We start from the raw sequence: 13,378 nt of genomic DNA on the forward strand, positions 1-13,378 counted from the left end.
ACACACACCTCTGACAACCTTATTGAAAACACACCTTTCAGTTTTACACCTTCAACAGACTTCTAGAGTCTCACACACACACACACACACACACACACACACACACACACACACACACACACACACACACACACACACTTGACGGCGCACAAACACAGCTTGGTGACATGGGACCAGGCCATTAAGTGCCTACAGATTGCAATCTCATGCCTGGCTATTGGGTTTCTAGCTGCAGGTAGTGCACTGATGTGTATCAAACATGATGTAAATGTCAGCTTACCAGCAGAGCTTAAGTGTGGACGACATTGTTCCAGGGAGCCAAACAATGGCCCATTCACAGCACTCCGAACGCAGCGGCGGGCGTATAACCTGGCACGGCCGCGGACCTCCGCAGGGCGCGAGGAACACGAGAGCTCTGAAGCCGCCGGTGCCCGTTTCAGCCCAGCTGACTCCGGCCACACCGTGCCCCATAGACACCTCGGCAGGTGATGACAACTGGCAGCGCGGTGCCATTGCCCGCGGGTCAAGCGACTGTGGGCCAGAGGTCAAGGAGGCCAGGTAATTGCTCCCCAGTGTACCCGTTCCACTACTCAAAACAGTGTGTGAAACCATGCAACAAGTTCAACTCCAGCACTAGTCTGCAAGCTTCTCAGGGTGGAGTGAAAGGTATCAGATGTTAAGCTATTGAAAGGTGAAAACAACAAAGTTTTTTTAGAAAATGTCGTTTTCTGTCATTTAAATTTTCATGGTTTTCAACAATTTTCACACAATTCAGTGGAGAAAAATGATCAGGAATTCAATTGCCAGACTGGAACAAGGCGTAAATGTATTAACATCTGCTCTTGAAAAAAATAGCCTGTGAATATCTGTGTGGACAGTCATACATTCTTGCAGTGAGCAGGCCTCTTGCCTTCAGAACACATTCTAATGAGACACACTGTGGGCAGTGACATGAAATAACATTATTCATGAGAACAGGTACATTTTGTAATAATACAAAGATATGATATTCACTCTTTGCTTTAATGATAGTTTAAAACAAGGAATAGTACTCTACATTTTCATTGTGTAGCCATTAAAAAGTAAAAGATATTTTAGAGTGCTGTCCTGTACCTAATTTTTGCTGATGATTTGAAGTAGCATCCAGGTCCCCTTATCAGAGTTAGTGAGACGACTTGTATTCTCAAGGTGATGATACATGGGGAACATTTCTCATCAATAATGCTTGACATCCACAGGGACAGTTTCATGTGTTCTGATCTGATGATCATCGTGATTCAAGGAAAAAAAAGATTGCTGTCCAATATCAATGTGCCAAATTCTCAGGAACTTGGGAACTTTTTTCAGTTAAATGACTCAAAAGGTTGGCTCAGGAGCTCTGCTGCGTGATACACAAACTGGACTTCAGCACGGAACATATTCCCAGGCCTGATTCTCTAAGTCAAACATCAACTTTCAAACATGCACACACACATGAATGCACACACACACACACACACACACACACACACACACACACATACACACGCATGCATGCATGCATGCACACAAACACACACACACACACACACACACTCACGTGCATACATGCTCACATTCTTGTCTGATTCACTTCCAAGCTAAAATCATGTGCAGGACAGAGACGGGCTCAAGTCAGGATATGGAGTCTAAATGGGGGACTTGAGAGCAAGGGGTAGTGAAAAGTCCCCGACGCACTCGCATACGCACACACACACACACACAGAGGCCAGTAGGCTGTTGAGCCCGGGGATGGAGAGTCGTCTGGAGGCTCTGGTGAGAAAACACGAGCAGGTGGCCAATGGAAAGCAGGTGTCCGGGCCCAAGTCTGGGGACCCAATTGAATTAATGTGCGAAAACAAATGACTCCATCAGCATGTCTCGGCTGTGACAAGCCGGAGTCTCAGCCTGCGCTGGACCTGCGTCACCCGACACTGGCCAGGGATAACAGCGCCGCATATTGCCCCGAGGATTCATGGGAAAACACGGCAGGGGCACGGGTCACAGGCGGAGACGACAGTGCCTGGCCGCGATCTTATTAGAGGGAGGGGGGGGGCGGGTGGTAATCGAGCGCGCTCTCGCCTCCCGCTGAAACTGAGCTCGCCCATTTAAAAGCGAGCATTAGGGCGGCTTTGGGGGTGACACATTGCCGAGATGTTTTGTCTAATTGAAGGAGACGGTAGTCAATACACATACATGAATGACAGGCACGGCGTAATGGCGTCTCCAATTTCAGGATTACTCTGATAATCACGGGGGCGGGGGGGGGGGGGGGGGGGGGCGGCCATTTCCAAGATCCACAGCGGCCCTGGCACTGGCCCGCGGACCGGGCACGGACACCGGGCGGCTCGAAGCCTTTACGGCCCCGGCGCTCGCAAAGAGGCCTCCTCTTGGCCGCCGGAGTGTGAGAACGATCGGCGAGAGCGCTAAAAAACGACAAAGTCAATCTGCGGGAGAGCAGACAGCACGCCTTTTGTTTCGGCAAAGACAGGCGCTTGACAAATGTTTCAAGCGAAAGCTGGAAAGGAAAAGTGGACCCTCCACAGGACGTGTGTGAGTTGTGTGTGTGTGTGTGTGTGTGTGTGTGTGTGTGTGTGTGTGTGTGTGTGTGTGCTTGTAGGTATGTGTGAGCACTGAGCAGAAGTCAATTTCACCCGTGGGGGTCTCATGGATAAATGATCAGAGGAGCGGTGCTGGAGCAGGCTGTAGTCAGGGAGAGCCAGAACATTAAAGCCGTGGAGATCCTGGGGGGAGAGTTGAGATGAGGTGCTGCTGTGTTCTGCAGTAGGTCTGTAACCTGCAGCCATTCCCCATACCCCCCCTCTCCCCCCCAACAACTCCCCAGCAGCAAAGCAGCCCTCGTCCTCCCCGAATACCATTTACATAAATAGGCAGCTCACCGCCACCGGGACCCACATCGCACAGCTATATTTACACTTGTTGCTGGTCCGTCACCAGGCAACCGAGGGTTTTCCTCTTTGTGATGCCAGAGAGCAACCAACAATCCCTTCCATAAAATGGCCCTCCCCCCAACCCCCACAACACCACCACCCACCCCCAACCCCCCAACCCCAGAAAACATCTCATCCCAAACAAGCCGCTCACCAAACCTCATCAGACTATCATTATCCCCCCCTTTCCACTTCCCCGACCCCCAGCTCTCCGACCCTCTCAGCTGCCTGACCTCCCGCTCACCCCTAGCGCGGGTGGGAGTGGGCGAAGAGGCGGAGGATGGGGGGGTTGAGGGGGGGGGGGGGGCATTCTTCATAAACTACATGGGTGTGTAATGTGAGTGAGGGTGTGTGTGTGTGTGTGGGGTAATGGCAGTGCATCAACAGCACAGTGCAGCGCGGTGCGGCGCGGAGATGAGATGAGATGAGAGCTGTGATCGAGGGGATTAGCTTCCCGCCGGTCAGCGGCTGCCTCCACACTCTGGCCCCTCTAATGAGGAAACACACCAGGAATGGCCACAGCAGCTATCCAAACACCCGCGCCAATCTGCTGAGACCCCGAGTGTGAGGGGGAGATAGAGATAGAGGTGCTGCGTTGAACTGTGTGTGCGTGTGTGTGTGTGTGTGTGTGAGAGAGTGTGCACGCAAGCGAGTGGAGGGTGGAAGGCTGGGTGGGCCACATTCTCCACAGGCCACAGACACTGGGAGAAGGGCAGACGTCTGACCCTTCTACAGAGAGATAGAAGTGGTGTATGCACCTGTGTGTGTGTGTGTGTGTGTGTAAGGCAGGTTTTCAGATTCCTTTGAGGCAGATGAGAGCTGAATGCCTTTTGCTGCTAATTTACATCTGTGTGAGCTTCTGATAGCTCATTGTTGTCTCAGCTGGCTGTGGCCGGAACCCCATCAAGCAGCCATCAACACTTCTCCCATCGATTCAGTGAAAGTCAAATTGACAACTTCTGAAATACTCAAAAAATGTATGTTGTAAATGTAATACATCCATGTTTGGTCTTAAATTAATACTTGTAATGTGGGCAACAGCCTAATCACAGTTTCATTGCAATCTAATGTATTTGTTAATAGTTATAGACTAAGAAATACACTATAGAGTTTTAGACGCCACACCCACTTTCAGGTAAAGAGATCCTGCTGAGTCGGGAGTGGCTGGATGGATGAAAAGGGAAACTCTTGGTGTGATGCGCTGTCTTCTCTCTATCTCAGCTCTGGGCAAGGAGGTCACTCTGATCTCTGGTCCCTCTCTTGCTTCTCTGCTCTGGTCTAGGCAAGAGGTCACACTGACCTCTCTGCCCCTCTCTCTCTCTCTCTCTCTCTCTCTCTCTCCCTCTCTCTCTCTGTTTTTCCCTTCCTATCTCTTTCTTTGTCTCTTTATGGTTTGTTATTTTCATTATTTGATATATTGTTTTATCTGGTGTATGTAGCATTGTAACTTGGTAACTTGTTAAGGTTTAAGTCCAAGTGTATTGTTTGTTTTGAGGTTAAGATTACTTTATCCTTTGTTCCTTTGTTTAAGGATAATTACTGATACTTTTACTCTTACCTAAGGCTCAAGGCCTAATAAATGGTTAATTCTCCTCGTTCAGTTTGCATATCTCTAAAAGTTTAGTGTGCCATGCCATTCTCTACCATAGTTAAACAAACTAGTTAATTGGTAATTTATTAGAGGTACAATATATCTATGGAGTCAGATTAAATTTGGTGAATTTCCTAATAATATTACCATTTAACTCCACATGGCTACTGATCCATTGTTCTTCACGCATGTAAAGGGAGAACGTCCGATGTGTTTGTGTAGCGCGTTTGGGACTGTTTTTTCAACCTTTACATGTGTGTGTGTGTGTGTGTGTGTGTGTGTGTGTGTGTGTGTGTGTGTGTGTGTGTGTGTGTGTGTGTGTGAGTCTGGATAGAGCAGAAGTACACATCTCTCTGCACCCCTATTTATTCTCTCTCTCTCTCTCTCTCTCTCTCTCTCTTTCTCCTCCATGTCCGTTCCCTCTCTACTTCGAACTCTACTCTACAGCACGATGCAGGAGGCCTGTTGGTTATCGACTCTGATAGCATTATCTGGGAGCAAACAGGAGAATCAGTGGGCAGGAGGGAGAGGGTGTGTGTGTGTGTGTGTGTGTGTGTGTGTGTGTGTGTGTGTGTGTGTGTGTGTGTGTGAGAGAGAGAGAGGGGCGGAGGGCAGGAAACTCTGAGTGGCTATGGTGGAATGTGGCCACTGTGTTACGTACACAGGCTGGAACTCAGCCCTCTCCTTTAGGCCACTCAGAAAGTGAGTGAGTGAGTAAATGAGTGCATGTGTGTGTGTGTGTGTGTGTGTATGATCTAAAGGTCCCTGTGGTGCAATTCAGCGAAGCCTGAAGCTCTCAAACTCAAGTTGTTGTGTTTGTGTTTGTGTTTGTGCATGTGTGAGTGTGTGTGTGTGTGTGTGTGTGTGTGTGTGTGTGTGTGTGTGTGTGATGAGAGAGAGAGTACATAACAACAAAGAAACTTTCTATTACACTAATACGTGTAACTTTCTATTACACTAATACATACACAAGCTACACATGGATAAATAAGCAAACAAGAACAGTGACTGCAGTTTTTTTTTTCAGATTTCTATCTGATTACATTACTGTAAACTATTACTGCAAAACAACATTCATTTGTTCAGCCCACTAGCATATTTGACTAATTCTCAGAAAACAAACTGTTGTCTTTTGAGATCACCTCGTTTCCCAACACTTCTTACACCCCAAACTAATGTACTCATTTTAGCACTCAGATTGGCTACAGTTAGCTACAGTACATTGCACAACGTCATGGAACTTACTTAAGCTTAAGGCTTAATTGTAAGTCATGTTGAAAGTGTCTGCCAAATGAATTTGAAGTGTAGTTTGTAAAAGTCCTTAATTAGGGCTGTCACATTTTTCAAAAAGTTACGATGAAATGAAAAATGTGTCCTTGGGCCCCGATAGCACTTAGTGAGCGTGTGCAGAGCAGTGGCCTTACGGAGTTCTCCTCGTCCTCCTCCTCTTCCTCCTCCTCCTCCTGCTCTCTCTGCTGCTCCTCCTGCCTCTTGGCCTTGGCCTCTATGGCCTCCACTATCAGGTCCCTCAGGGTGGCCACAGGCTTGGCATTCTTAATGAAGGAGTGCTAGAGAGAGAGAGAGAGAGAGAGAGAGAGAGAGAGGAGAGTGGGCGTTACGATTAGATAGACTGAGAAGAGAAAACGATGAGAGATTGATTTTATCATTCAGACTAAATTGAGCTCTGGGTTCAAGTGTTTTGCTTTCTTAATGACAGCCAAACATAGGCCCTTATGAGCTGTGATTGATGGTGCCCTAGGATTTCATTGTCCCTGACGCCTTAGTCCTTACTCTCTAGGGCAGTGGTTCTCCAACTTTACAATGAGTTCCACCTCAGAGAACAATTGGCTCTCCAAGTACCACCATTATGACCAGCATTAAAATAAAGTAGCGTAGGCCAATTTAAATACGGTATATTTCACATTGTACATACTGTTTGCATTGGGGTTTTTTTGTTTGTTTTTTCAAGAAAGATAAAAAACTAGCTTAAATTTAACGATTTTTCATGATATATATATTTTTATTTAATTTGTGATTATTTTGCCTTCGTGAGATAAAACATCTTGGAGACTCCCAGAGTACCACAACAGAGTGTCCAGTGGAACCCGTACCAGAGTTTGAGAACCACTACTCTAGGGGGTTCAAGTTCAAGTTCAACCTGGGCTGTGTAAACTGTCACTAAATATTAATATGTTATGCTGCTATGTGAATAAATCTGAACTAGGTGAAGTTAGTTCTGTTGTCTATGTATGCTGCATGTTCATACCCTGTTCAAATATTTTGCTTTGGAAACAAACGGGCTGTCAAGTGATGCCAATAAAGCTCATTGAATTGAGCGAATAGACCTGAGCTGAGACGGAGAGAGAGAGACGGAGAGACGGAGAGAACCGTTTCAATGAATAATGGCCTTCCTGTCCTGATATAAATCAGCTCATTGCCTCGAGTATTTGTCTTTCCTTCTCTTTCGCTCCCGCGGTGTCCATTTCCCTTTCTCTCTTTCACCACGGCAGGATAAATGGTAGCAGCCTGTGCAAAAAAAGAGTACGACCTACTGATGGAAAACAACCGAAGACAAATTGGTCGAATTGTTGAGAGTAAATTGCATGTAAAACTCCTGTTGGGATTCCCCTTCCTCTGCCAGGGCTCTGTGTGCAGTGTAGGTCGATGGAGCTCAATGTACACACTGAAGACAAACCCAGTCCACCTTGTAAAGTTCTTTAATACCCCGATGCCTGCAGGAATGAATTTTCGGCTTTGGTCGACAGCGATGCGTTTGGCCGTGTCCTGGCCAAACGCCGGGCGCATCTTAAAATACGTCCCCTGTCATTGGGCCCGAGCGCGCGCCAGGAAAACATTACGAAACGTAAACGCCGGTCCTGCACAGCGTGAGAGCTACTGCTTTTCAGCGGTCCTGACAGCCCTGGGTCCGGCGCGGCCACGGCGGACGGGCGTGTTTTTGCGCGTTTCGCTCTCCCTCTCTCTCACCGCGGCCCGGCGGGGAAACCCCCCCCCCCCCCCGATGACAGTTTAGGAGCCGCGCGGGTCGTCCATCAAAAAACGCGGAGCGGCGCTCTTGCCTTTCGGCTCCGGCCCGCGGCGAGGGATGCAGGTAGTTAAAAAGCAGTTGAGCGCCGCCAAGCGCCGCAATGGAGTGGAACTGAGAAGCCGCGCCGCTGCCGCTCTCGCTCGCCTCGCCTCGGAGGGCGCGCTCCAGCGAGAGCCAGAGCGAGAGATGATGAAGAAGAAAGCGAAAATCACACCCGCCTCTGTAGGCCTTTAATCATGGGGCTCCCATCAGACTCGTGGCAGGAGTCGAGCTTCATTTGCTTCAATTAGTGGGGCCATGGAAATGTGACCGCCCACCCAGCGCATGCGGGGACGCACATACCACGCCAGGGGGGTTGGGGGGGGAAGGGGGGGGGGGAACGTAAACAGCGCAACACGCTGACTGCCACGCAAGATTAGTTCCTCTCCCTGATTTACCCTACCCTTCGCATTCTTCGCTTTCCTTTTTGAAGATCAATTCACCCCGGCTATCAAAAGCTGATCGCGTTTGCCAGAGTAGGGCAATTAATTTATTCATCTAATCAGCATTATCAACAAACACTCCGAACAACGCTATCAGCAGCTATTCTTAACATGGAAATTAAACAAAACAAAACAAAACAAAAAAAAAACCTATTTCCACCGTGACTTTCCACCAACACTGGAGGCATCCTGCCTGTCTGCAAATTGAACATGAACGTGACCTTTCCAGGAGTTCGCCCTTCATCGACGGCCAAGCTCAATACTCCGCACAGCGGCTGCTGGACCGGACCGAGGCGCAGGCATGAAATATGACGGCTCACGACTGGAGCGAACATGTCCTTCAGATCGACTCGCAGCTCGGGGGACGGATCTCGGAGTGTGTGCGGTATCGGACCGTGTGTGCTGGGCGAGCGCCTGCCATGGAAGGTGTTTTCATTGGACGGGCGGAGGCGGGGTATTTATGGTGGGCCGAGGGGAACAGCTAGGAAAATAAATTGGCTTGTTTTTGTAGCTTTCTGCGTTATTGAGTTCAACAAATGTGATCCGACCGAGGCACCCGCTGTCAGGAGGACGAGGGATCTTCTGGTGAAAAGCTGTTTCAACCTCACTACGTGAAAACACACACACGTACGCGTGCACGCATACTGTTCACAAAGGCATATACACGGACACCTCCACAAGTGATATACAGGGTTATAAACACTTTCCCAAACACACTCACACACACGCACACTTTTGGACATACTGTACATACAACACAATACAGACAATATACAGATGATCAAACACATGAACACGTTCTACGTCTTCAGGCACTGGAATAAACAGCTGTCCTTCACTGTGTCTCTGTCAATCTCTTTCCCTCTTTGTACTTCTCTCAGACATGCTCTCTTTCTCGCTCTCTCTCTCTCTTTCTCTCTCACACACACACACACTCATACATATGGTTAGTTACATACCAAAACACACACACACACACACACACACATACACACACACACACACACTCATACACATGCTTACATGCCCACATACCCACGCACGCACGCACGCACGCACACACACACACACACTCACCTGTAGGAGTTGTGTGGCGGTGGCCCTCTGCTCCGGGTTCTTCACAAGACATTTCTTGACGAAGTCAGTGAAGTGGTCCGACCACGCCTCAGGCTTCCGGAAGGTTGGCGGGGGGTTAGTGGGGATCATGAAGATGGCCTGCAGTTAAGAAAACACACAGCTGAGCAGAGGGCAAATCACTGAAACAATACAGAGAGAGAGAGAGAAAGAGAAAGGGAGAGAGAGAGAAGAAAATAGATTCAGAGAAGGAGAAGGAGGAGAAGTGGGTACAAGAGAAATGGTCAGCGGAGAAAATGAAATTAAAAGAAAAAAAGGCCCGAATCAGCGAGAAATCAGAGGCGCCGCAGCCTCCGGTGAAGGCGAATAAACACATCCTCCTGGACGCAGGCGGCCCTATCGGACTGTAAATCTGGACGCAAGAGGCCCTATCGGACTGTAAATCTGGACGCAAGAGGCCCTATCGGACTGTAAATCTGGCGAACAAATTTTGGGAGGCCTTCTAGGATTTCTACCATGACAGAGGGCCAGGAAGTGGGCCCATCTGCTACCAATGCAGCCCCCTCTGCAGCGCTGCTGCACCTCTGAGGAGAGGGGAACAGGGCCCATCACACCACCCACTGGGACAGCACTGGGACTCACCCTCTCTCTCTCTCCGGCTCTCTCTCTGTCTCTGTCTGTCTGTATGTCTGTATGTCTGTCTCTCCCTCACCATCCTCTGTCTCTCTCTCTTTTTCACACACACACACACACACACACACACACACACACACACACACATATACAAACACACATACAAACACACATACACACACACATACACACACACACACACACACACACACACACACACACACACACACACACACACACACACACACACACACACACACACACACACACACACACACACACACACACACATACACACACACACACACACACACACACATATATATTCGATCACACACACACACACACACACACACACACACACACACACACACACACACACACACAAAGTCTATCTATATCTCTGTGCAGTGCTTTACTCTGGTCACTTTCCAATGTGTTGAGGGCTGGAGTGTTGTGTAGCACTGTGAGGCTGTAGCACATGTACCACATGTAGCACTCTTCAGTCTGTTTGTTTAGTTTGCCTGACACAAGTGATACCCTTAACCCTAAACCCCCTGGCCTTAACCTACGCCCCCTCTCTTTCTCTCGCTTTCTCTCTCTCTTTCTCTCTCTCTCTCTCTCTTTCAATCACACCATGTCCCGCTCTACCCCTCTTCCTCTCTTCCCTTCTTCATGTATGTCTACTCTCAGTATGTCTTCCCCTGTATCTCAATAAAACACTCTTCTCCTTCCCCGTCAGCTCTCTCCTGAGGCTAAATGTGAGCCCTGACGCCTTCATAAAAAAAGAAAGAAAAGAAAAACAGGAAAGAAAAAAACAGCTTCAGCAGCTCAGGAACCTGGGAGCAGATAAAAGCCGTGAAATTGGGTTACCCCGTTGGCCTGAGCCCAGCTCTGTGGCGAGGGATACTTCCACTATGGCACAGGATATCCACTGGGCTTCACATCCCAGGCCAAATTAAAACCACCAGCCGCTCGCTCGCTCTGGGGACCTTATCAGAGCAGCTTTCCCAGAGCCCCGGCCTGGACAGGGAGCTCACAGGACAGACAGCGGACATTGGGGAGGGGAGGGAAGGACTGGTGTGTGAGTGTGTGTGTGTATGTGTGTGTGTTTGGGGGGTGTAATCATCCATTGCACATAATCATAAACTAACTTGTTTTACAGATGGGCAAGTTTTGATATGATTTGTGGTATTTAAGGAGACGACTCAACTCTTGTTTGCTCACCTTCAAATTAGAGTTCAAATCACATCCAAAACAGTCATGCTATTCTCTCTAAGTAATTAGATGAAACATACTGATGCCTGTATCATTGCTCCATCAAGATTGTATTAATATCAATGGTATTTCCAAAGTCGTTTCTCATCATTTTTCCAATTTGTCACGTATCTCGCATTGGGGCTGAGTGAGTCACTCTGTGCTGGGGTGGAGGGCTACAGTACGTGCTGGGGCTAACACCCTGATTAGCTCACGCCGACTGCAGCAGTCAAGGCCAGGTCATGGGAGCCACTGACCAGCGCTTCATCCCAAATAGAGTTTCCACTCGGGATAACCTCCCGCCTGTCTCAGACCCCCACACCCCACCTTCACACTCCCCTCTCTCTCCCCCTCTTTCTATCTGTCTGTATCATCGTCTCTCTCTCTGTCTGTCTCTGTCTCTCTCTCTCTCTTTCTCTCTCTCTCTGTTATGTACAGAGGGACTTTTTGAGTAGTGCTGTCAGGCAATGTGGCTGACCAATGCTGTCTGGGTATTTTTCCACGGACATTGGGAACAATTGCTTTTCTGGGAAACTTGAATCATTAGGGAGCAACATGTGATGCGAGCACTTGGATCTGATCATGTGGTTGTCCAGCACACTTAACCTTCTCTTGCTGTGGCTCAGCCTCTCATCTATACAGCTATATGGCTCTCTCTCCCCTCTCTATGTCTCTTCATCACTCTCTCCCCCTCTCTTTATCTCCCCCTCTCCCTATCTCACAGTATATCTCTTTCACTCCTTCTCTCTCTCTCTCTCTCCCTATCTCACAGTATATCTCTCGCTCTCCTTCTCTCTCTCCCTATCTCACAGTATATCTCTTTCACTCCTTCTCTCTCTCTCTCCCTATCTCACAGTATATCTCTCGCTCTCCTTCTCTCTCTCCCTATCTCACAGTATATCTCTTTCCCTCCTTCTCTCTCTATCTCACAGTATATCTCTCCCATCTTTCTCTATCTATGTGCATCTCAATCTCTCAATACCTCTTTCCGCATCCCCCTATTCTCTATTTCTCTCTTCAATCCTCTCACTCTCTCTCTCTCTCTCTCTCTCTCTCCTCTTCTTATATTCCTCTCTCTCTCTCTCTCTCTCTCCCTCTCTCTCTCTGACTGCGTGGGGAGTTGGGTGTTGGCTCCCTTTTCCCGCTCCAGCAAATAAACGCTGTGGCCAACCTCAGACAGGGCCCACGGCGGCCATATTTATCTACCTCAGCGTCGGAAAGAAAAACAGCCTCGGCCGGCGCAGGTGGCAGCTCCGCCACCGTCGCCCGTGGCAACCCCAGCATCTTGACATCTGCGGGCTATTAGCAGGCCAGCCCACGGGGCCACAGGAGCAGAGCGCCATTTTATTCTCCTATGAGGGGGTGCGGAGGGTGGTATGGGCTGGGCTTTGGGTGGCCTGGACGAGAGGTCACAAGACACGGGGCAAAGCCCCCCAAATCCCTGGGCCTTTTTCCAGTAGTCTCACCATCCACCTCCGAAGAGCCCCTCCAACCGTCGGCCCTTCCCCCACGTGCCCTCCTCCCGCCCGTCCGCCAGGAGAGAGAGAGAGAGAGAGAGAGAGAGGGAGAGAGAGAGAGAGAGAGAGAGGGAGGGAGAGGGAGAGGGAGAGAGAGAGAGAGAGAGAGAGAGAGAGAGAGAGAGAGGGAGAGAGGGAGAGAGGGAGAGAGAGAGAGGGAGAGAGGGAGGAGAGAGAGAGAGAGAGGGAGAGGGAGCGCGTAGGAGGCCAGTGCCAGGAATAGCCGAGGCGTTTGAGACGAGTTAACTAATCAGCGCTCATTATAGCCGATGTCTAGCCAGAACACAAACAAAGGATCACAGGAGGGCTCAGTGGCTGACACGCCGCGACAACTGAGCTGCAGGCCGGTTACTGAGGCCCCGCACAGCACTGCTCCTGCTCCTTACCGGCCCACAGAGAGAGGGAGAGAGAGAGGGAGGGAGGGAAGGAGAGAGAGAGAGAAGGGTTACAGGTCCTTAGGACATCTCTCTGGAGTTCTCTCTGGCCACAGAAGACAATAATTTAACATGGACCCTCACACACTCCCTCATAAAAACACACAGAGAGAGAGAAAGAGAGAGCATGTGCTTCAACTGGTGTATTTTTTTAACAAGGTACCAGCAGGGTTGGAGGAGGAAGTGTGTGTGTTTGTGTCATCATCGTATCATAAAGTTCCTATTATCAGTGCGTGTGCATTGTACACAGCTGGGTGAGATACGATTCACAGGAGATAAGGCATGCCAATCCATCAAACTTAACTGGCAATATTTGAACATTTAACCTACTGTTCACTACTCACTACTAAAGAAACAACAGTATCCATCTGATAC

General features: G+C 49.1%; 1 protein-coding gene across 1 annotated transcript in view; it reads right to left on the reverse strand.

Annotated features, from left to right (window-relative positions):
- The window catches only part of LOC134082662 (serine/threonine-protein kinase 3-like), an 87,735-nt gene that overhangs the window by 41,710 nt on the left and 32,647 nt on the right, over positions 1–13,378 (reverse strand). Inside the window, exons 7-8 of the mRNA XM_062538537.1 lie at positions 9,166–9,303; positions 5,985–6,128 (exon numbers count right to left, since the gene is read on the reverse strand). Coding sequence (XP_062394521.1) covers positions 5,985–6,128; positions 9,166–9,303 — 282 coding nt within the window. The remainder of the gene's footprint in view (positions 1–5,984; positions 6,129–9,165; positions 9,304–13,378) is intronic.

The sequence above is a fragment of the Sardina pilchardus genome, chromosome 6, assembly GCF_963854185.1.
Source record: "Sardina pilchardus chromosome 6, fSarPil1.1, whole genome shotgun sequence".
Lineage (NCBI taxonomy): Eukaryota > Metazoa > Chordata > Actinopteri > Clupeiformes > Clupeidae > Sardina > Sardina pilchardus.